This window comes from Colletotrichum phormii, assembly GCF_030913505.1.
Source record: "Colletotrichum phormii strain CBS 102054 chromosome Unknown BDP81scaffold_11, whole genome shotgun sequence".
NCBI classification, from domain to species: domain Eukaryota; kingdom Fungi; phylum Ascomycota; class Sordariomycetes; order Glomerellales; family Glomerellaceae; genus Colletotrichum; species Colletotrichum phormii.
The window spans coordinates 1334120-1356029 of NW_026851453.1; the positions used below are offsets into that span (position 1 = coordinate 1334120).

At 51.8% G+C, this 21910-nt stretch overlaps 7 protein-coding genes and 1 non-coding gene across 8 annotated transcripts; 5 read left to right on the forward strand and 3 right to left on the reverse strand.

The window, feature by feature from the left end:
• Positions 1 to 85: 85 nt before the first annotated feature.
• Positions 86 to 1871, forward strand: BDP81DRAFT_429463 (FAD binding domain-containing protein). Its single transcript, XM_060590518.1, has one exon. The coding sequence runs from the start codon at positions 140 to 142 to the stop codon at positions 1745 to 1747; it is 1608 nt and encodes a 535-aa protein (XP_060444929.1). The 5' UTR covers positions 86 to 139; the 3' UTR covers positions 1748 to 1871.
• Positions 1872 to 2028: 157 nt separating this feature from the next.
• BDP81DRAFT_429465 (aminotransferase class-III) lies at positions 2029 to 3643 on the forward strand. Its single transcript, XM_060590519.1, has 2 exons — positions 2029 to 2451; positions 2508 to 3643. Exons 1-2 carry the CDS (start codon positions 2044 to 2046, stop codon positions 3528 to 3530), a joined length of 1431 nt encoding a protein of 476 aa, XP_060444930.1. The 5' UTR covers positions 2029 to 2043; the 3' UTR covers positions 3531 to 3643.
• A 246-nt stretch (positions 3644 to 3889) lies between these two features.
• BDP81DRAFT_t180 lies at positions 3890 to 3979 on the forward strand. Its single transcript has one exon. It is a non-coding gene; the product is annotated as a tRNA-Phe (tRNA).
• Positions 3980 to 5978: 1999 nt separating this feature from the next.
• On the forward strand, positions 5979 to 7383 carry BDP81DRAFT_407039 (uncharacterized protein). The gene is made up of 3 exons (XM_060588997.1): positions 5979 to 6308; positions 6524 to 6562; positions 6665 to 7383. Exons 1-3 carry the CDS (start codon positions 6233 to 6235, stop codon positions 7165 to 7167), a joined length of 618 nt encoding a protein of 205 aa, XP_060444931.1. The 5' UTR covers positions 5979 to 6232; the 3' UTR covers positions 7168 to 7383.
• Positions 7384 to 7436: 53 nt separating this feature from the next.
• Positions 7437 to 9980, reverse strand: BDP81DRAFT_407040 (uncharacterized protein). The gene is made up of 3 exons (XM_060588998.1): positions 8142 to 9980; positions 7937 to 8082; positions 7437 to 7875 (listed from the first exon to the last, which is right to left on the reverse strand). Exons 1-3 carry the CDS (start codon positions 9783 to 9785, stop codon positions 7617 to 7619), a joined length of 2049 nt encoding a protein of 682 aa, XP_060444932.1. The 5' UTR covers positions 9786 to 9980; the 3' UTR covers positions 7437 to 7616.
• Positions 9981 to 10229: 249 nt separating this feature from the next.
• BDP81DRAFT_481732 (fructose-bisphosphate aldolase class-II) lies at positions 10230 to 11567 on the reverse strand. Its single transcript, XM_060594973.1, has 3 exons — positions 11174 to 11567; positions 10732 to 11111; positions 10230 to 10674 (listed from the first exon to the last, which is right to left on the reverse strand). The coding sequence occupies exons 1-3, from the start codon at positions 11266 to 11268 to the stop codon at positions 10283 to 10285; spliced, it is 867 nt and encodes a 288-aa protein (XP_060444933.1). The 5' UTR covers positions 11269 to 11567; the 3' UTR covers positions 10230 to 10282.
• Positions 11568 to 12449: 882 nt separating this feature from the next.
• BDP81DRAFT_429470 (uncharacterized protein) lies at positions 12450 to 16999 on the forward strand. The gene is made up of 8 exons (XM_060590520.1): positions 12450 to 13225; positions 13278 to 13410; positions 13472 to 14646; positions 14699 to 14852; positions 14906 to 15466; positions 15528 to 15769; positions 15826 to 16212; positions 16275 to 16999. Exons 1-8 carry the CDS (start codon positions 12650 to 12652, stop codon positions 16797 to 16799), a joined length of 3753 nt encoding a protein of 1250 aa, XP_060444934.1. The 5' UTR covers positions 12450 to 12649; the 3' UTR covers positions 16800 to 16999.
• A 1644-nt stretch (positions 17000 to 18643) lies between these two features.
• On the reverse strand, positions 18644 to 20798 carry BDP81DRAFT_394936 (uncharacterized protein; the record flags this gene model as incomplete). The annotated part of the gene is made up of 4 exons (XM_060588019.1): positions 18644 to 18796; positions 19232 to 19809; positions 20193 to 20582; positions 20636 to 20798. 4 exons carry the CDS (start codon positions 20796 to 20798, stop codon positions 18644 to 18646), a joined length of 1284 nt encoding a protein of 427 aa, XP_060444935.1.
• Between the last annotated feature and the right edge of the window lie 1112 nt (positions 20799 to 21910).

The following is a 21910-nucleotide window of genomic DNA, read 5'->3' on the forward strand; positions in this document are numbered from 1 at the left end:
TCAGAGTCTGAGCGACAAATCAACATAAGGTCAGTTGTTGTCTTCTCCGTAGATGACTATTGAATTGAACCCAGTTTGAAAACATCCGCGATACACACTGATTGGTTCATCCTACCTGAACTTGCTTCCCTCCATCAACATGCCCGAAATCGACGTCCTCATTGTCGGGGCAGGTCCTACCGGCCTAACTTTGGCCATTGAATTAGCGTCGAGAAAGATCGACTTCCGCATCGTGGAATCAAGGGAAGAAGTATCCGATAAATCAAGAGCGCTTGTGGTGCAGCCTCGGACACAGGAGTTGCTCTATCGCTATGGAGATGTCCAGGAACTCATCTCACGGGCACGGCAACCGATTGGCATCGCGACGTGGATCAACCAGAAACCAGTTCTCAACATCACTTTTGGCAGCTCTGATGAACTCTCCCGCGAATATGGGACCGACTTCCCGCGGCCTTTGTTGGCATCACAAGCTGAGACGGAACGCTTCTTAAGCAAACGCCTGGAGGAGGTTTCGAAGGTCCTGCCTGAACGAGGAACTACGGCACAATCGATCACCCAGGATGAGACCGGAGTTTCGGTGACACTCAATAGGGGATCACAAGTTGAAAGTCTTCGCTGCAAATATGTCGTCGGTGCAGACGGATCGAACAGCACCGTTCGGGAAGCCGGCACGAAGTTCCAATTCAAAGGCGCAGAGTACCCGCAGGAGTTCCTCCTCTGCGACTGTCGCGTCAAGTGGAAGCAGCCGCAGGAAGGCAAGGCGATGTTCATGCTTGGTCAAGGCTCACTTATTGTCATCCCACTTGACGACGATGTTATTCGGCTTGCCGGGAGCAGCTGGCTCGGAAAGACAGAAAGAGACCCGACGCTACAGGACTTCCAAGACCAGCTCGACAAGATGGCTCCAGGCCAAGGGGAGCTCTTCGACCCTATTTGGCTGAGCAAGTTTCACTTGTCCAACCGTGGCGTGAACAGTTACCAGGATGGACGACTTTTCCTGGCAGGAGATTCAGCTCACGTTCATAGCCCTGCCGGTGGCCAGGGCATGAATACTGGCATACAAGACTCGATCAACCTGGGCTGGAAGCTCGCGGAAGTCCTGAAATGCAGGAGGGGTCCCAACTTCCTCGACACGTATAATAACGAGAGGTCACCGGTGGGAAAGACGGTTCTCGCCAGGACCGACCGCATATTCACAGTCATGACATCGCAGAACTTCGTTGCCACCTTCCTTCGCAATTATTTAGGGCCGATTGTTCAACCCCTCATATTTAAGGACTCGGATCGCTGGAAGATGGCCTACAGATTCTCATCTCAACTTCACATCCGCTACAGGAAGAGCGACATCGTGGCTACCGGCAGCAACTTTAGCGGTCCGGTCCGCGGAGGGGATAGAGCCCCGAATGGCACCTTGATAGGCCTGGACGGGCAGGGGAAGCTTCATGATCTCTTCCGCTCTTTGGACTACCAGCTTCTTCTGTTTACTGGACTGGGTGATAATTTCGTTTCCGAGAAGGAGTTGAATGCTGCTGCTTCTGGCTGTGGACCTATTGACGTCCACATCATCTCCAGTCAAGAAGATATGGGGTATTTTGATCAAGACGGGAGCTTGCACCAGTTATATGGATTTGACAACCCCGGGTACGTCTACGTTCGTCCAGATGCCTATACGGAACATATTGGCTTGCTTGATAGAATTGGTGAGCTTGAAATATGGATAGCAAAGCATAGGCAGGTGGATGCTTAGACTAGGAAGCCTGAGATGTACGTTGTAACGATTTCTGTATTCACATGTGTAATAATACTCTAGCGGTAGCCAATTTCTGCAGAAAACTTGACCTGTGATCCATTCATTGACTCAGCACATTATTAGGTAATTGTAAGCCCAGCTGCCAAAGTTGAAAGGCTTGTGCTCGAGACAGACGGGACTGTGGTAACATTGGACCGCGGGAAAGGTGTCGCCCTCGGGCAAGTAGAGGTGCCCCTCAGCCCCGCTACCCGCGGTAAACTCACACATGTTGTTATCAACCCAGATAAATACTCATGTTACTGCAACTTCTGGACGTACATGAAGTGAAACATCGTCTGAGCTTTTTTCCATCCTTACGAGCATCATTATCCCTCCAGCAATCATTCATCATGGCTTCCGAGAGCACAGCCGCCTTCTGGGCGAAGACCGACAAGTATTTGATGTCCACGGGGGTCCCTTACTCTCCTGTTATCATCACCAAGGCCAAGGGCACGAAGCTCTACGATGCCGAAGGTCGCCAAATCTTGGACTTCACGTCTGGTCAAATGAGCTCTCTCCTGGGCCACTCACACCCGGAAATCGTTCAGGTGGTTCAGAGATATGTCGCTGAGCTCGACCACCTGCTCAGCAATATGATCACTCAGCCTGTTGCCGATCTTGCTGAGAGATTGGGCAAGCTGCTGCCCGCTCCCCTCGAAAAGGTAACCCTCCTATTGCTTGGTCTGCCTGAACCATATTGGCTGATATCCGCCCAAAGTCCTTCTTCTTGAATACCGGTTCAGAAACCACAGAAGCTGCCATTAAGATGGCAAAACTCCACACTGGGAAATTCGAAATTGTCGCCCTGTCGGCAAGTTACCATGGCCTGACTTCAGGTTCCGGTTCCGCCACCTACTCCGCCGGCCGAAAGAACGGCGGCCCCGCAATGCCGGGCCAACTCGCGTTCCCCGCACCTTACGCCTACCGCTCCATATTCCGCACGGCCGACGGCGCCTACGACTGGGAGAAGGAGATGGACTTCGGCTGGTCCATGATTGATAGACAAAGCGTTGGGTCTCTGGCGGCGTTCATTATGGAGCCGATCTTGTCTACGGGAGGTATTCTTGACCTTCCCAAGGGCTACCTCAAGCGTCTTGGCGAGGAGTGCAAGAAGCGCGGCATGTTGCTTATTCTCGATGAAGCGCAGACTGGTGTAGGCCGCACTGGCCAGATGTTCGCTTTCGAGCACGACAATACCGTCCCGGACATTCTCTGCTTGTCCAAGACTTTGGGATGCGGTCTGCCTTTAGCCTCTGTCAGCACGACCGCCGAGGTTGCGCAAGGATGCAAGGACGCTGGCTTCCTCTGGCTGACGACGCATCTCAATGATCCCCTTACAGCCGCAGTTGGCAACAAGGTTCTCGAGATTGTGGAGCGTGACAACATTTGCCAGCGCGCCACCGACCGCGGAGAACAGCTCCGGACCGGTCTTCTGAAGCTTCAGGAGAAGTACTGGTGCATCGGCGATGTTCGTGGACGTGGGTTGCTTCAGGGCATCGAAATCATTTCCGACGCGAAGACGAAGGCACCTGGATCGGACCTTGGCCAAGCCGTTTCTGATAGGGCAATGTTCTTGGGACTGTCGTGTAACGTTGTCAATCTGCCGGGCATGGGCGGCGTGTTCCGACTCGCGCCTCCGGTGACTGTGAATGCGGAGGAGATTGAGGAGGGTCTGAGGATATTGGATGAGGCTTTTGGCTATGTCCTGGCGCAACGAGAGAAGACGACTCCTGTAGTATGAGAGGTTAATTGCTGTCGAGAACAATTCAATTAGCTTGCCTTTGCATCCGACGTGCGTCCGCAAGTCACGAGATGACCGGAAAACATCATCCTTGAATCAACATATTCGTCTTGGTTACGTTCGATCCTGAGCCCTTTCGGTATAAGTCGAATTAAGTACAAGACTGGGCTACCTAGGTTATTGAACTTTACCATAGATCATAACGATGAATTTGCTTTTGAGGGCCTGGGATGCCCCGATTGGCTGTGGTCGTCAGCCGCCGTGCCGGGAAAAATTTGGCCAGAGACCCGCAGGGTTCGGAGCCCTAGCCCACGATTCATGAGCCCCCTTTCTTGTTGAGCTCTCATCAGCATCCAGCGGCGGACATAGCTCAGTTGGGAGAGCGTCAGACTGAAGTCAACTTCAATCACTTGATCTGAAGGTCGTGTGTTCAATCCACACTGGCCGCAAGGAATATATTTTGCTCGGCGGCCTGTTTGTTGTTCAGTGATCTTGTCTTGCTTTTTGAGCTGGCTAGCTAGCCTCAATCCATGCGCGCAGAATGACAACTCCCATAACCTCGCCGTTAGCGCAATCGACAACCAGGCTTTCAAAGTCATGCCTTTATCCAGCAAATACGCAGTGGAGAACATTATCGGCGCATGAGTTGCGATTGAGGCGGTCTCTCAGCTCTTGGTCAGTAGGCACCTAGTACATAAAGTAAATGAGTGCCGAATTTGTTACTGGGTATTAATACGCTAAGGCAGTGCGCAAGGCGAACGCTTGGTCCGTGAGCCGGGGAGTTTCTGTACCGCTCATCTAAGACACAAACCTCGACATGAGCTTGCGCGCCCGCGATTTCTTTTGGTCCGATATTATGTCGCGGTCGGGCTAGATTCGTACTTGTCTCGTGCAGGAACTCCCATAGTGTCTGCAGAAATAGTATCCAATAAACGCTGTTTGACTTGGTCCCAGGAAGAGCTATTGAGTAACAAAGCCAGACAACGTCATAGCCCGTGCCACTGATACCCGTCCAACCCCCGGATAGTGGCTTCGTGACATTTCATATACTAAGCAGACGGCTTCGAAGGGGGGAGATTGGAGAGCAGAGTGCAAGAGATAAACAGATCACGCCACCGTACTCGACCATTCTATCCATAACTATAGGACCAGATCCTTACCTCCTTGCCACTGACGGCTACGCTTAGAGCCACCACGACGCTTCTGACTAGACCACCAGGGTTGACCATGGAATGGCGTAGGCCCGTGACGTTTGGGTGGATTTGAAGACGCAGCCTAAGGGGCTAATTACAGAAAAATTTTCGTCGATAGATTTCCTGCAAGAAGCCAAACGCCACTCACCTTTCGACCACGTTCAGATCCCGGCTCAAATAAATTTCTTAGATGCTCGTATATAAAGTCATATGCGGAAAAGTTCGGAGTTTTCCCGGCACGGTACTTTGGGTAAGTAGCGCGGTGACAATGTATTTTAACGGCATCAGAGAGGTCCGAACCCCTCGTTCTCGTATACCAGCTGCAAAACCTAATGTCAAGTTCGGCACTCTGTCATGACCGCGACTTGATCTCCGCAATGCGGTTGTCGGCAGCCGCACGTAGCTTGAGATCCTAAATATATGAACCCTGGAGCAGCTGCGGCTTGCCACAACACGTCAGGCCGACATGAGGCGAGTCAAGAAGTGCCAGAGAGCATGCATCACCGACTGGCCCAGACTTGGTACTCAAGAACATATATTATTTGAGACTTCGCTGCTTATTGTGAATATTGAATACTCGGGATGATTGCATACTGGATTCCAACATTCGAGAGGAGTAAAAGGACTTCTACTATTCCAGCATTTCGGCGCTTTTCTCGTAACAAGTCCGAAAAATGACTCAGCTAGATGAGCAAACCTAACGAACGATGAGTGCTAGTTCTTTAGCGGTTAGTTTTCTTAGGTCCTTGGGCAAATTCAGAACCTTATGTGCCTGTGGGCAATTTTGCAACCGTCCTTTCTTTACCGCCGTGTTAAGAGCCCAGCCCTCGTGTGGCCACGTAGGGGTGATTTCTGTAGATAGAATCTAAGCTGACGAGAAGAGATTTACAAGCGGAGCTTCCGCGGAGGTGGAGCGTAGGCGTAATGGAGCCCGCGCGGTCAATCGTGGCAGAATATCCGGGCGCTGGCCCGGATCCATTAATCGGGTCCAGCCCGTAACACGCCGGAACAACACGCTTGAGAAACATAAGCATGCTCTCACGACAAGCTTTCTAACATCTTTCCTATTGAAGGCTTATTTAAGTGATCTGAAAGTGAAGCTTTTTGACATGGGGTGTAGTCGTGGTGTCAACTGAACTCTGAGGGGGAACGAGCCAACGTGTAGACACTGCGGCCTAACAGCGGAGAGTCCGGATGAGCTAAGCGACCCTTGGTGTAGCTGTCCAGCAGAGATCACGACAGTCGCGGCTTGCAGGTAACCACCGAAGCGCCCGAAATAGTGTCAAGTCAACGAAATGAGCACAGCTTCACGGCTAGAAGAGACGGATGCCTCTTGCCTCATTGCAAAGCTCGACATTGTCTGAGCTCGCTTTGCAGGTATAAAAAGACACCGAATTTCCTCGAAGAATGGAAACAATCTACCATTTCCATCCAACACTCTTTCCCGCTCTCTCTTTCAACACTAAAACAGAATCAAATTCATTTATTCTCGATCTATAATTCTTGACAATGGCACCCATTATGAAGTTCTTCTATGCTGGTCTGCTCGCAGCCAGCACCCTCACCTCCGCTGCATTTGCCAGCTGTTGGTATTCCTTTCACAGGGAATTTAGTTCGAACCGTAGGGTCCTGGGGGTGACGAAGTATCAATATCTCTGTATTGATTGATTCTGCGTAAGGAGTAGAAGGGAGATTCCAACCGGAGGTTGGGTGGGTAGTCGAGGTCTAATTGTACTCCCTCGAGGTGGCCCATGCTCTGCCCTTACTCGCGGTCGAATTGGACTTCCAATCCGACACCAGCCCTATTTGACAACGCTGGCGTCGCCATTGAGGCTAGAGGTGAGATAGACTCTTCAAGTTCCTTTCTACAGACAGCCGTTTCCTTTGACTTAGGAAGGAATACATTAAGGGATCAAAGCTAATCTCGATTTCTTTTCACAGAAGTCAACTTCCTGGCTGAGGGCGTCGACACCCCAGTTAGCATCGAGGTCACCAACGGCGTCGCCGTTCGCAGCGCCGACGAGGTTGACGCTTCGCTCGAGAAGCGCGTCTTCACCTCCCCTCATGTCCGCAAGGCTTTTAAGATCGTTGCCGGCAACATGATCTCGGCCGCCTCCTGTGCCTTCAACTTCTGGGTCGAAGAGGACTACACGGGCAAGTGCACGGTCTGGTACAGCGGAGTCACCGGCGGAGGTGTTTCGACCCCCAAGATTGGCGTCAAGGGCGCTACCTTCATCTCCAAGACTGGCAGCGAGCTCGACTTGAAGGTTCCTTTGATTGTCAAGGGCTTCTACGCTGGAAAGGAGCTCATCGTTCACTTCGTCGTTCACATTCTCAGCGACGCTGGTGAGACTTCTGTTCAGTACTTTTACGACCGTCCCACGGCTACTATCGGCGGTCAGACTGCTCCCGTGACCAGCTGGGACTTTGTCAACACCAAGTAAACGTTATCCTTTACAGCCAGTGGAGCTTCGAGAAGAGGCTGCGATACAAGCAAGTGCAGATATGCAGAGTGTCTTACATTAGTAAAGTACTTATCTATATTGTGTCCTTATGATCGGCGTCCGACTCTTGGGAAAGTGCGGAGACAAGAACCAATCTGCTTTAAGCCGATGTGAAACTTCAGTAGAGTAGTTCAATGCATCAACTTTCTGCACACCTCATCAAGCGAACCACTAACTTGGAACTCACGCTATACAATCACAATTGAATTATAGCTCGCTCGTCATTACAACCATAAGATGCATCTTCTAGCTAAAACTGGGTCTAGGGACCTTCCATCCATGTCCGTAGATGTCATTTGTGTAAGTCTTCCATCATTAAATGGATGAGACTACCTTTTGTGGCTTCAAGGGTCAACGGCACTCGACACACTTCCACCACCTCCAACAATTCATGAGCCTCTTCGACGTCCTTTTCCCCGGAATCTAGGCTTTAAATCAGAGGGCAAGGTCTCCTCCTTATGCTTCCTCTTCCAATGTAGCCTCACAAGATCTAGCCGGATAGCAACGTAGCCACAACCAGTGTATGAGCAGTCTATCTTCGGAACGTCTTTCTCATGTTCTTTCTGTCTGTGTTTCCAGAGCCCAGAGCTCGTGGTGAATGGCCTTTTGCAGCTTGAGCATTGATGTGCCTGCTCCGGATGGATCTCGCTGTTTTCGGTCGGTCAATCACATGGCCCGGGGCGATGGAAAGTTGGTACCCGGAACTTACCTCTGGTGTGTGAGCAATGGAGGATGCTCTTCTGTCATATCTGTGTTCGATTGAGTGGGCGCTTTTGTGCCTTGGGGATGGGCCCTGGTGGAACGGTGAATCAAACGAACGAAGTTTTCATGCCCATGGCCGGGCTCAATGATTTCCTATGTAGATGTCAGAGTAAGATATGTGCGAAAGCTTTGGACAGCAGGAGTAGTCTTACGCGAGAGATCGCAACCAAGTAGTCCTGGACATCTTCGAGAGTTCCCAGGCTCCCTAGAACAACAAAGCTCTTGGCCACTGACAACAGCGCCAGAAACACCGCGTTACTGGACCAGGACTTTTTCATCGGATCAAGAACCTCTTTTCGTAGTCTCTTTTCGGCTTTTGATCTCTGACTGGCGTATGCTGAGCCTCGCCTGCTACCGCGAACTGTTTTGCCGCAGCCTGAGAGTCGATAGAAGAAGTCGCCAATATCTTGCGAGAATGCGAGGACAGCTGAGACCATAGAGGCATATCCCGGATTGACACCCAGATTGCTGCTATCATGCTTGGTGTTTGCAAAGTCTATGTTGTCTCCTTCGACGTTCAAGCCAACGGAGGCGTCTTGTACTGCAGGCGGCAATGACGCAGGCATCGGGGGACTGCTGATAGGCAAGAGGGCCCGAGTAGGAAGATGTTCCAGTGAAAGGCCAGAAGGAGAGGTTTCCAAGTCTATCAGATCGACACCAGAAGCTGAAAAGGAATGACAGAAGTTCGATTCCAATCCTTCAGCTGGATAGTTGCTTCGTCCAAGATGAGATGGATCTTCTTGAAAGAAGGAAGCCGTATCTGTGGATTGCAAGTTCTCCAGCCACTCCAAGTCCAATCCTTGTGTAGGCCAACGGTCAAGTGTCAGGAATGAGGGCGATCCTTGAGATAATTCTTGTTCCCGCCAAGGAGGTGAAGATGGGTTTGGAAATTCTCCTGGAAAGCTGCCCTGGTGGCCTTCTTGTTGGGTGAACTGGGGGTAGGGCAGTTGTGGCCCGGGAATCATTCCTCCCATCGACGCATGTTGTTTTTGTCCTGATCGATGCGAGGCTTTGTCATCATGACCGCCCTCGCCTTCGTTAGTTATGGTCCGTGGATGATCTGAAGGCCACATCTCTAGGGCAAAGGAGGCGAAAGCGTTGCGATTATCGATATCCGGGATGCAGTCTCCCCATCTCTGCAGATCGACAAGGGGATTGGTCTCGACGATTCGGCCTCGTTGAAGCAAGATATTCGTGATCAGGTAAGAAACTGATGTGAAGGCGACGATTTCGGCGAGAGTGTCAGGGATGACAAAGTCAAGAGCATCTCGATGCGCCAAGATGCCCATCTTGCTCATGCCTCTAGCGTTCTCGTATATGCCTGGAAGCCCTCGCACACTTTCCGAGGATGAGCTGGAGGCTAGCGATTGAAGCCTTTCGTACTGGCTTTCCACTCCCTTCCGTAAACCGCGTAGGTTGGTCCATGCTTGTTGTATTTTATCCGTTGAGCTTTGTGTATGTCGAGGCTGGGCCGTCGAGTTGAAAGAGCTTCCCTGACTTCCAGAGCGGCGGCCAATATCATCGAGAACCAAATCCTTATCAAGTGTGCGTTGCTGTGGTTGTGGAGTGGCGTCAGGAGGATCCTGACTCTCTTTCAGCTTGTCGAGGTATGTGAGGCCTGCAAAAATTCCATCAATCTCAGCCTGGGCTCGTCGTTTTCTCTCGCTGGTATCAGGAGCGACAACACTAAGAGTGATAGGTCCGCCCTTGTCGTTAAGGAAGCGGCTCAGTCGTTCTCGGTGGAGGCTTGGGGCTTCAGGGTTCACCGCCTGGACATTGTGTCGACCCGCGTCCATATTCGAAGGCAAACCCGACGCCTTGAACGCGCGACTGAAGTTCGCGTTGCCTGGTTAAAGAAGTGGCTAGAAGAGCTGTTGGTGCCGAGCAGGTCTGGCTGGTCTGCTGCCTTCATGTTGCAGGCGATTGTCAAAGAGCCGTCTCCGCGGCCTTCATGGAAGTATAGTGACAGGGAAGGAGGTTCTACAATTCGGAATTGGCGGACTGTTCCTCCAAAGAACGCGTTCCGGCGGAGGACCCCTGGAAGTCTTAGTTGGGCATCACTGATTGTTGGTCCAATTTGGTCCTCAGCCATGTGGAAAAACGCTAACTAGTTCAGTACAGCTGCAGTGCCAGCCGCTCAACCCATCAATCGGAACGATCTTCGGCGCATCCGCCCTGAAGAGGGGTGTTAGAGCATCACGTGCTCCAAGTTGGATTCATCAGGCTTGGCTTTGTGCCATGTGGTGAACAGCAAAGTTTTGAGATATCATTCAGATTAATCAGATCCAGTATATTATGCCTTTCCTGCGCTGCCGCAAATGTCGATCCACCTTTCGGTTTCCTTCTGCAAGATATTCATGCCATCCTCCATCAATTGCGTCAGTGGCTTGCTGGCGTTCTCTCTGAGATGGGCGTTCCAGACCTCCAGGAGCAGCTTATTGACATTGAGCTTGATGGCGCCGTTGTCGATGCATTTCCTCATGATTTCTGGACTGAAGTCGTTGGTTCCATGCAGAGCCATGAGGACACGGTTGTTAATTTGCTTGTTGACATTTGTCAAGCGCTGGTAATCGAGTTGAGGGCCCTTGGGGCCGTAGTCTCCGTGGATGTTGCCGATGCTGGGTGCCAAGAGATCAATCTCGGCATCGATGAAGTCTTCGACCTCCTCAGGACTCGTGAATAGGGCTATTTGAGTTAGCGGATGAAGGACATGGGACCTGCTGAGCTGGTCTCTAGACTTACCTTCCAAGTCGCCAGTGTCTGCGATGCCGTCTTCTCCGCCATTGATGCGTCCACTTTCTGCCTCTACAGCGATGTTATGGTCGTGGCAGACCCTTGTCAAAACCTTGGTCTTGGCGAGATTCTCCTCGTGATCGTAGTGGCTCATGTCAACCATGATTGAGTCGAATGGCAAAGTTCCCACGATGTCGCGAATTTGCTGCTCATCTTGGGCGTGGTCGAGGTGTAGGGCAAGTGGGACCTTTGCCGATTTAATGGCTGCGGCGACGGCCCACGGTAGAGTTGGGAGCTGCTTCACGGTAAGAGGAAACAAGAGAATCAGCATGGGTGATTTCTTGACCTCTGCTGCGCGAACAACGGCAGTTAGGTGCTCAATGTTGTAGCTGAAGCAGGTCTTAGTCTCATCTTCTTCTGACTAGGTGTGATGGTAGCTGATGATACTTACATGACCACGGAGAGAACTCCATACTTGCCCTCAGTCGCAGCTTGGAGAATCTGCAGACTGCGGTTTTGCGACTTGCTTTCCGCCCAGGAAGACATTGTAAAGGTTGTGTGGACAATTCCGTGAACTCCAGAATGAATAAAGAGAGCAGGAGACTGATCAAACTCTGGAGATGAAGCTTGAAATGTTGATAATGACCACCTCTTATCGTCAGACTCAGTTGAGTTGTGTCATTGTGAACTCGGCGGAATGGCCGATGCCCCGCGTTCCATCCTGAGAACCCCGCGATCAGAGTTTCTGGGGTGGAACCAGGGAGTACGTACCTCGAGGCCGCCCCCCTCGAATTCCGGAGCTGAACTGAGAACACTGCGACTCTCGCTGCAATCTCAAGGCCAATGATGGAAACTTGGGGTTCTATTACCAGAAACATTCAGAATGTGAGACTTCCAGTTACTCTCGAGGAAAGCTCCCGTTGATATTAACTCGCGTCTGTCGCAGTTGAGGTCACGCTGAGCTAAATTGGTCGCTGCCTTGAAACCCCCGACAGAAGCCGACGTGAGCTGAACCCCGATCAACAGTGAGCTGGCGTACTCTTGCGGAACTTCCGTACCGTCGATACCTACTCGCAATCGTCATGGATATGTAGCGGAATTTGGCCGGCAGATGGAGAACACTGTTGAATATAATGCTTCCCTTCCATATATCAGGCTTGCCTACTCAGAAGAGATGACCCCGAGCGCTCATCATCCTCGTTGTTAATGGTCGCGAAAGCTCGGATACGCGGCACAGCACACTTCGGGGCCATTTTAGCGGGCGAAGCCGCCAAGTCCTGAGCTGACATTCGACTTATCCAACTCCCAAACAGACCGCCTCTGGGTGTGTCATCCAGCCTGGTGTGGATGGTTTATCTTACAGACCGTATGAGTCTGAGGCTCTCCTGAGACTTCTTAGCATTCTCAATCTCTTTGTGTCGCTTTCTCGACATGAGGGAGTGTTCACTAACGGGCGGGTCTCAGGGCTGAGGCCCCAAAACGTGTCTCAGCAAAAACCGCCGTTGCCTGTGGCCTTTATTGTCCAGGTGATGCTCGTAGCTGGCCACGAGGAGTTAGCGTAGGCTGATCCTTCTGCACACCACCCGCGCAACCTCCAATCCGATGTGACGGTCCTCTGAGGCTCGGTCCGCAGCTTGTCCTCGGGACTAGGGGAAATTGAGGCTGGCGAACGATCCAGCCTGCCACCGTCAGCAATAACTATGCAAGCCTGGCTGCAGGTCACGCAGACTCACAGGGTTTAGGTCGCCTTGGTGGCTGCATAAGCAAACAGGCGTCCGGTATGATGACTGCGTTGTCGACATTTGAAGACAAACAGAATGAGCTTGGCAATAATCTCATATTTCCTTAAGCAAGACTGTTTCCCAGGTCGCTCTTCGCAGAAAAGGTTTCATGTCATTTTCTCGGTAATCCAGACTGATGAGGCAATATGTCGGAGTACAAGGACTGGACGCGCGAGACTGAGAACGCGGTCCTTGACGAAGTCGCGGCCGCTCAGCGCGACAGCCCCGAGAGCACTGATCCGCCCCAGACAATCCCGCCCGGCCAGCCTTCGGAAGACACGCAAGTTGATAGAACCCAATCGCCTCCGCGGCCAAGTACTTCATCGCACTGGGAACCCCGGCCAGGTTTCGCGCACATCGACGGCGATGTCAACGGACGCGGGTACAATGAGACGTTGGTCGACATCGTCTGCGTGCCGTGTCCCGGAGCCGACCCGGTCGAGACCTGGGCCCGCGACCCACTGCCGGAGGGATACTTCGGACGGGCCGCCGATGTGCCGCCGACGGCTTTGAAAGAGCTCGCGGGAGCTAGTATCCTGTCGCCGACCATCAACCGGCATCTTCCCAAGGCGACGCATCTTTGGGTGAGGCAGGGGATCCGAAAGGAGGTCAGCGAGGCTCGCATGCTGCTTTACCGGCATCGCGAGTTGGTCGAGGGAGTCACGTTGGAAGATCTTGCGAATGATTTGATTGAGCAAGTTTGGAATACAAGATATGGCAATGTGAGTTCCTACACCGTTTCTTTCGTGTTTTCACGGGCTGACATGGCTTTAGCAACGGTCTCGTCCATTGTTCTTCATCGCTCATAGCATTGGCGGCTTAGTCGTTAAGCTGGCTCTTTTGAAAGCAATCAAGAGCGAACATTTCAAGCCATTCATGTATAACTGCCATGGAGTTACCTTTTTTGGTAAGTCTATTCTTTTTTTTCGCGACATTGAGATGACCTTTAGATACTTATACTATCGTAGCAACGCCGCATAAGGGCTCAAGCTACCTGTCAATGAATAACCTAGAGGACAGTATTCGCCAACTTCTTCGTCTTCAGCGACCACTTCCACGCTCAATATCCAACGATTTGAGATTAGGCCACAAGCCCCTCCTAAAGATGGACGAGGAATTCTCAACTATTGCAAGCGAGCTCAGGATCTGGTCTTTCTATGAGACCATCGACTCCCAGCTTTCGGGCTCTGGGTCAACGAGTAGAGGCTTAGCGAAGGAAGTTCGATTCGGTGCCCCCATTGCTTCCATCAAGTCATCATTACTAGGCGTGAGGCAAGAACGAGTGTTCTCTCTGGATAGCGAGCATGCAAACTGCGCATCGTTCGGTGAGGGAAACACAGAGACAATGAACACATATTTGCACGAGCTCTCGGCTGCGGTCCAGAAGGCGACGGATCTTAGTTCCCAGTACATACACACGCCATTGAATCTCAAGAGACACGTCAAAGTCGAGATAATTGGCTTCTATGAAGACCCAGACGCAGATATGGAGTCCGCCATTCGTCTGTACTTCACGAAGCTTCATTTACAAGAGTTTCTGGACAAAGGCCCCGAACGATGCCTGGAAGAGCGGTTGAGAAGATCCACATTTCGGCCGCGGTCCGATCCCAATCCGCCTCACCCAAGCCAGGAAGACTCACAACCCAGCTCTCATGGTCTAAGAATCATGGCTGGTTTCCAAGAGCTGGGGCAAAAGATATGGCGAGCTGGCTCAGACACTGGGAGTCGGCCCAAGAGCTCGGATTCAGAAAGCCAGGGCTCGCCCGGCATCGTCGTCACTCGCCCGTCCATGGCTGGGGGCTCTAATTCGATGTCTGTGGACGCTCTTCGTCGAATGCAAAGCCTCAAAGTGCCGGATTTATCTCCGCCTGGGTTCAATAGGCCATCCAGCCGAGCCAGCAACGCCGACAGCACACGGTCAGACCCAAAGGAACTGGAGCTATCGCCAAGGACGCCAGATCCCGAGCCTTTCGCGGCAACAGGCGTCGAGAACAGCTATTCGGAGCCACTTTCTAGACGGCAAGACCGATACTCGAGGGCTTCTGCCTTGGAGGACCTGACGGCTGGGTTCTCTAGACCGGATCCGACTGATAGAAAATTTATGTGGATTCATACTCCATTCACCAATCCCTCTTGGGTTAAGGTAAGATCGAGGGCGCAATTATCCCAGAGTCGTGCTAATGAACGTACTGCAGGATGTTTTTGGTCTTCTAGCCAACCCCAACGACCCAAGCTTCGTGAAACTCTTCAACCATGATAACTGGGCATCGAAGCATGTCATTGGAAGGCATTCTCAATCACAAGCGTCATTCGTCAAACCGGCCTGCAACATGATTCCTCTCAACTCAGGTAGGAGAATGAACAAATGACCTCGGTGCAACATAAGCTGATCATGTCAAAAGCCCCCTCACCTCATCCGTCACCCAACCTCTCGGGCCGTGTTAGTCCAGCTGGGCCTTCATCGGCGTATCTGTACATGTACCTTCCATTCCTGCACTTCGACACATACATCGACATAGTCCGCCGACGCAACTTCATCAAGCAACGCACGCAGCATGGCAGGTCTCGTCCTGTTCCGCGAGAGATTGCGCAGCTAGACTCCGCGGAGCTTCGAATGATCTGGGAGTACATAGGATATGACCCGCCGCTCAACTACCGCCGGACTCTAGATCAGTTTGCGTATCCTTCCTTGAGAGACACCTGGGCCCGCGATGATGATCAGATGCTTTATAAGCTGACCAAGGATCGTGCTTCCACTGGCGTTGACTTGGAACAGCTAGGGCTTCAGAGGAGACAGACCTCGGGGTCGACATGGAGCCCGATGAACAAGCTCACGCCTTCGAGCACGGGGTTGTTGGAGGAAGAGGTCAATACGGACGAAGAAGACCAAGATCTCGACGAGGTTGTCAAGGATGGCAAGGTTCTCATGGTTGATGAGCTTTGGCTGTGGGCCATCGACACCAGTAGGTCATCCCAGGTCGGTCTGTTGGAAGAAGCAAGTAGAGAACTGACAAAACATCGTAGAAACCTTGACCACGTTCTTCAATAGAAGGGAATCAAAGCCTAAAGAGGGACCCCTATTTCAGCAAGCAGATCTCAGAAACAGCGTATACAATGAGCTCAACGGCGATCTCACAGGCCGTTGTGAGAATGCACTGGACCTTGCAGCCTTCATTGTACTCCACGCCATCACCGTTCTACTTGACCGGGCTTCGCATCCCGACCTCGAGATCTTCAGAATCTTTGAAGAAGCAATCAGCATGCTCGTGAGTTACCTCCAGTCTCTATTCGAGTTCCCTAGCCTTGAGACTAACGGGTACAGACCGAGCGCATGACTTCCTCCTTGAAGCACTTCCGCATGCAGACGTTCAAAGATGTGGGGTTCGACTCGGACTCGGACAGCAATCGGCCGGAATCCATCAAGAAGCGCCACAAGCGGGAGCTGGAAGAAGCCGAACGAGAGAACCGCGAGAACACGTCGGCGCTGATGGAACTCCGGGATCTAGAGGACGAACTCAAGTCCCTCGAAAGGCTATTCGAAACCCAGGATGGTGTGGTCCGAAACATGAAGTCGATTTTTGAGGGAGAAGACCTCAAAAGTGTCACAAATAACGGACAGATGTACCTCGAAGAAGCGTTAGCCAAGCTCGATGAGTATAAGAGTCAGACGCTTGAGATGCTGAAAAGAGTTGACACGACAAGAAATGATGTGAGTGCTTTTCTGTTCAAGCTTACACCCTTGGGTCCAGAATGTCTACTAACGAATCAAAGTACGAGAAACTTCTGGAAATGGTCCAACGCAAGGCTCAAGTCGACGAAGTCCGGTGGTCTCGACTTCAAACCGAGCTAGCATCCTCGCAAAATCTCTCCGTCATGATCTTCACCACATTTACCGTCATTTTCCTCCCTCTGTCCTTCTTTACGAGCTTATTCGGTATGAACACAGTCGAATGGAGCGAACAACTCCCAACCATCGGCTTCGTCGGCGCTGTCTCACTACCCCTATCCGTTTTCATAATTGCAGCAGCACTCATCGCGGCGTTCAGCAGTCGTGTACAAGGATTCGTTCGAATGGGGTACAAGAGTGGTAAGAAAGTGGTGCTATTCATAGCATCTGGCATCGAGAAGGTTGTGCCACGAAAGAAGAGGGAGAAGAGACGTGTCAACAAGGTGGAACGGGAAGAGAGACGCACGAAGAGGAAAGATGGTGGATATGACTTCTGGGAGAATGTGAGGATGGAGAGAGCAAGCGTGTATCGGATTCCGGATGTAAATCGCAACAAAACGAAAGCATGATACCAACGAGCTTTCAGGGACAATTATTCAATCAATCATGTTGCTTATAATTATTTACAAGAACGTCTAAGAGCGTATAGCGCTGTTGCTTCCGAGGGTTGGGGCTAGTGATAGCAACATAGTTACTTCATCAGGTTAACGCGGGCAGCCCAGCGACGGACCTCCAACTTTGGGTATGCAGTAACCCTGAGTCACCGTCCCACCCGTGAATGTGCTAGCAGCATTCTTTTTCGAGGGTCCAAAGGTCGCCTTATTCGTCGCCTGAACGTTCGCCTTGGCCGAGGCGCACCTCAAGTTGAGATCGCTGCATTTATTCTCCGCAAGCTGGCACGATGGGAGACAACCGCACGCAATACTCCCTTGCGAATTATTTCCACAGGAAACTGGGATGTTCAACATCGGTGTCCCGCCATTGGGACATTGCGAAATCGCTTGCGGACTGGTGTCACACAGCTGAAACGTTACCATTTTTGTTGAAAAGACCTGCGCTGCCGGGAGTCCGTTGGTAGTCTCCGGATCATAGTCAACTGTGTACTCGATCGCCGTCTTGAGTGTGGACAGCGAAACGGGAGTGGCCTTTGGCGGCGCTTTCGGTGCCGCGCCGTTGCGAACGGTGTACCCCGTCGAGCCCTCCACGCACATGCTGTCATCTTCGAAGGCAGCGCGGGCAACGTCTCGCCAAAGAACAGTCATGTTATTCACGTTGTCGAGGGTGTAGTACAAGCGGCAGTCGGCCGCAGAGTAGCGGAACTAGAGCGGGGTGGAGACGTCGTCCGCGCGGAGCTGGTCCCGGAGATTGAAAGCCGCGCAGCTGACGTACATGCCTGACTCACGGACGTCGGGCAGTCTGGCTGCGGCAGTCTCGCTCTTGTCCCGGGCAAGGGCGAAGTCGTTGTCAAGGAAGTTGCCAGAGTATATGCGGGCTCCTCGAGTACCGCCCGCCGCTTGCATTGGGTCGGGCTTGGGGGCACCGCCCACGACGATGGTTCGGGCTTTGCCTTGGGTGGTGGCCAACTCGAGGAAGAGAGCACAAGCGGATGAACAGGCACCATCAGTGAGCTGTGAGACATGTCAGTATTGAGTTTCTATAGCGTAATGAGCTACACGGTTGATTCGACTTACAATGACGATATTTTCCGGCTTGAACGGTGGAGACTTGCCAACATCTTCGTTGTCGATGTAGCGGTTCATCAGCCAACCATCAAAAGCGGCCTGGTGGAAAAACGGGTTGGGTAGGTCATAGCGTTCCTGGAGAATATGTGAGCTGAGAGCCATCTGTATTATCATCGTTACGGGCCACCTACCACTAAGCTGAAGTCGTCGTCATTGTATTTTCGCGGGGCCTGATACTCCTCCCATGAGGTAAAGTTCTCGTTCGTCTCAGCATTCAACCGAGATGTAATAACCCATTCATCTGCCACCAATTCAACTTTCGCTTCAAATTCGGTGGAGTTACTGGTCGGAAGCCCCTCCCAGCTGGTCAAAGTGCGGAATGCTGAGCACACCGGTGGAGATGTCGTCGTTGAAGTACCCTGTCACAACACCACCGTTTCCAGTCGCGTCCAAGTTGTGCTGTTGTTTGTTGTTCTATTTAACGCCATGGCGGCAAGGGCGCAGCCGCCCTTGCGGCAGACCTCCCGGAGGGTATGTGGCGTGAAGGGTCGCAGGCTCTAGCTATATACTATATAGTACACGCCGTATCCTGACGTCCTCCAAATCTTGCTCGTGAGCTACTATGTGTTTTATCCATCCCTAGTTCCCACTGGTGCCCTAGTTCCGTTATAACCCTCTGGTTTCTTAATAGAGGTAGTTTGTCGTTTGGAGGATAGGTTATGACCTATCTCCTAGTACCGCGGGCAGGTCTTCTGGAAGAAGTCTGTCACGCAGAGGAAGGCCTGGAAGCCTTCAGAGTCAGTGATTAGCCCCTTGAAGTAGCGATCGAGGGACCCTATAGGTCCTACGGGCTCCTGGCGGCTGTAGGGGTAGAGGGTGGGCCACTGTTGCCTCCTCAGTAGGGTCTTTCGGCAGTAGACTAGATGGTCTGCCTCCTTAACCCACCCACAGGAGCAGGTGAGTAGTGCTTCTGTGTGGTTAAAGCGTTGGTGATATTGTTTAAAGTCCCCGTGGCCTGACCGTGCCGCGAGGAGGTGATGAAGGGCAGCCCTAGGGAGGCCAAGTTCAGGAGGGCAAGCAAGGGTAGCCTTGAGCCCTAGTTGGGTATAGCGGGGAGTTGCCTCTTGTTTCCACCATCGTCTATATTGGCGTCTTGGCCGCTCTTTAGCAAGCCACTTGATACCTGATAGAGTAGCTAGTTGGCCCCTAAGGACTGGTAGAGTTGTTCCCTCCTTAGCTAGGCTGTCTGCTTCTTCGTTTCCTTTAATACCTTGGTGCCCAGGAGACCAATGGGTTTGTATATCGTGTATCCTAGCTACCTCCTGGATCTCAAGGAAGGCCGCTTGTGAGGAGTCTGGGACCTTACCCCGAATCCCCTGAATAACGCTGGTATTGTCGATGCAGATGTGTATAGGCTGGCCTTGGGAGGTCTGAAGGGCCCGTCGGAGCCCAGCCCTCGCCCCCTCCGCCTCACCATCCAAGTTGTGCTGTACGACGTCCGGGTTGGCCGGGAATGCTTTCAGACTCTCATTGTAGAAGCTCCGGCGTTGTTGCTGCGGCTCTATGTCAATGGTGCCGCCTGACTGGTCGCCACCTCCAAACGCCGGCGGCAGCGGGACTTCACCATAGGATGCTGGCAGCAGTCCGAGGACGAAGTAGTTGTAGAAGTCGCCGCCGGTTCTCAGAGGACCGGTGAAATCAGGGTTGTTGTAGATTGCTACCCAGTAGGTCTCTTCGACGGCGTTTACGGTCAGGCTGGGATCTTCGTAGGTGAAGTTAAGCGCGTCTCCTGGGTAGAAGGTACCGCTGCCGGCGAAGATGTTCAACGCCCCCATGATATCCTGTACGGGGTTGCCCATGATCTGATTCCAGTCGGCATGGGGTTCAAGCATGTCAACTGAGTTCAGCGCAGCATAGCGGGTTAGGAAATCGACAATTGGTTCGTTATTAATGTGAGAAATAGCGGAGATCTTTGTTCCACTGTCTCAGTAATCGCGAACATGAGCTTGATATCGAAGTCAGTAAAAGTCACACATAGTCTCTGACTGCACGGAGTCACTCACTGTTGGTATTCCTTTCACAGGGAAGTTGGTTCGAACCGTAGGGTCCTGGGAGTGACAAAGTATTAATATTTTTGTATTGATTGATTCTGCGTAAGGAGTAGAAGGGAGATTCCAACCGGAGGTTGGGTGGGTAGTCGAGGTCTAAGTGTACCCCCTCGAGGTGGCCCATGCTCTGCCCCTACTCGCGGCCAAATTGGACTTCCAATCCGACACTTACATTCGAAGTATATTTTGGGGATCTCCTTGCCGTCGATTGATGCTGTGACGAGGGACCAAGGGCTCGAAAATGAGAAGGCTGAAAGAATTCCCGCAGCAAGATCGACGTGGGCGTCATGGACTGAGTAGACCAAAAGCTGCAGATCGGCTTCAAATTCGTACTGATTCTTGTAGGCACCTGAAGTTACGTTCGCCTTCAAAAGCTCCAAGCCTTGGTTGAGGTCAAACGCAGGTTGTTGATAGCCTTCAGGAGGATTCTTGAGATATGCCAGTGTGCTTTGGAACTGCATAGTCTCGTTGTAGTACTCGATGAAGCGAAGTGCCACGGCGTCGTTGAAAGGAACGCTAGTCAAGCATTCGTATACGTCTGAGGCCCAGAAAATTCGATATCCTGAAATATGGTCAGCATGAGAGGATAGACTTCACTGCAAGTTTTGATCTTACCTTCATTCACACTGTCGATGATGTCGCCACAGATCGATTGCGGCGGAACAGTCGCGTCAGCCGCATCTTGTCGTCGAGGCAAACTCTTTGGAGCCTCAGATGGGCGAGCAAGCACTGCACCTAAGCAGTGGCTCAGCAGCAATAAAGGGAGGTTGAACAACATTTTGACTTGAATTCAACCAGAAGGATCTTTATTCTTATTATTAGCTATTTTAGCTATGTATTCTATAATGGGAACCAGACGACGCTCGACTTGACTGAAAAGAAGCTATCAAACACAAACTTCAGGAATAACAACCGGAGCCGGCCGGCTAGACTCTTCTTATTCATCTCATTCCATCCATGAGGCAAAAAGCAAAGTATACACCTACGGGCTAACATTCGGCCCCCATGACCCTGCTAGGCAATCGTAAATCCAGAGCCTGGAGACCAGACTGCTGGGCTGCATCGTGGCTGCATATTGTGTGGCCCGATGTAACCAATGTGCCTCCAATGTGAATTCAAAGACTTGGAGCCCGTTTGATGAGCATGTAAGTCTGCGACAGGCTAGGCAACATCATTTCTCGACGTGAAGCGTGTAACAACCATGAACTCAGGATGATGCCAACGGGCCGCAGAACAGTGATCCAGAACAGACTTTTTCCTATAGAATTATTCCCTCTATCGCTCGAAAGCACCTTAAGTACGGCGTGAATTCTCCGTATCTGAAGACAAGCTTGCGAAGCGTACATGGAGAATCGAATAGTATCATGCGATGCGTCAACGGCTTGTGGCTGCGGCCCGTTGTTGTAGTTTGAGTGGGACCTGCTTCTAGGGCTAGGCTGCTCGTCAGACGATTATTGAACAAGACATGTGGCTTGTTTGGGTCCCGTAGGATTCACGGCTGAGATGTTAGTCAGCACCTAAGCATATTACTTTGATTAGTTAGGCAAGCAAGGGAAGGTGATTTTGCGTGAGATTCCAGCAACTTGGTGAGGCGCAGCCCCTGCAGCTGCATGAATAGCTCGATTTCCCCCTTCCACGACCCCGGTAGCATCAACACACGCGATTTTTACGAGCCACCAGGAACGGTAAGGCGATACGCCTGCTGATAGAGCCTCTCTAGGCAGCCACCAAATCTCTGCACCCGTTTCTTGATGACACAAGGCGCTTGTGGACCCGGCAGTGGGTGTGATGGTTCTGCTTACCACGTGCATACTCGAGCATGGCGTTCTTCTACAGGTGGAAGTGATTGACTTTCTTGAACGGGTGGCCCATCTGCGATTCATGCTAATC

Bases quoted from the DNA above. Each gene is read 5' to 3' on its own strand.
- BDP81DRAFT_407039 (XM_060588997.1), top strand. From the start codon at position 6,233: ATGGCACCCATTATGAAGTTCTTCTATGCTGGTCTGCTCGCAGCCAGC. The intron at 6,309-6,523 runs GTTGGTATTCCT...ATCCGACACCAG, and splicing joins CTCCGCTGCATTTGCCAGCT to CCCTATTTGACAACGCTGGC. The intron at 6,563-6,664 runs GTGAGATAGACT...TTCTTTTCACAG, and splicing joins CGTCGCCATTGAGGCTAGAG to AAGTCAACTTCCTGGCTGAG.
- BDP81DRAFT_407040 (XM_060588998.1), bottom strand. From the start codon at position 9,785: ATGGACGCGGGTCGACACAATGTCCAGGCGGTGAACCCTGAAGCCCCA. The intron at 8,083-8,141 runs GTAAGACTACTC...ACATCTACATAG, and splicing joins ACTTGGTTGCGATCTCTCGC to GAAATCATTGAGCCCGGCCA. The intron at 7,876-7,936 runs GTAAGTTCCGGG...GACCGAAAACAG, and splicing joins CCATTGCTCACACACCAGAG to CGAGATCCATCCGGAGCAGG.
- BDP81DRAFT_429470 (XM_060590520.1), top strand. From the start codon at position 12,650: ATGTCGGAGTACAAGGACTGGACGCGCGAGACTGAGAACGCGGTCCTT. The intron at 15,770-15,825 runs GTGAGTTACCTC...TAACGGGTACAG, and splicing joins AAGAAGCAATCAGCATGCTC to ACCGAGCGCATGACTTCCTC. The intron at 16,213-16,274 runs GTGAGTGCTTTT...AACGAATCAAAG, and splicing joins TTGACACGACAAGAAATGAT to TACGAGAAACTTCTGGAAAT.
- BDP81DRAFT_429463 (XM_060590518.1), top strand. From the start codon at position 140: ATGCCCGAAATCGACGTCCTCATTGTCGGGGCAGGTCCTACCGGCCTA.
- BDP81DRAFT_481732 (XM_060594973.1), bottom strand. From the start codon at position 11,268: ATGTCTTCCTGGGCGGAAAGCAAGTCGCAAAACCGCAGTCTGCAGATT. The intron at 11,112-11,173 runs GTAAGTATCATC...GACCTGCTTCAG, and splicing joins GGAGTTCTCTCCGTGGTCAT to CTACAACATTGAGCACCTAA. The intron at 10,675-10,731 runs GTAAGTCTAGAG...TAACTCAAATAG, and splicing joins AGACACTGGCGACTTGGAAG to CCCTATTCACGAGTCCTGAG.
- BDP81DRAFT_429465 (XM_060590519.1), top strand. From the start codon at position 2,044: ATGTTACTGCAACTTCTGGACGTACATGAAGTGAAACATCGTCTGAGC. The intron at 2,452-2,507 runs GTAACCCTCCTA...ATCCGCCCAAAG, and splicing joins TGCCCGCTCCCCTCGAAAAG to TCCTTCTTCTTGAATACCGG.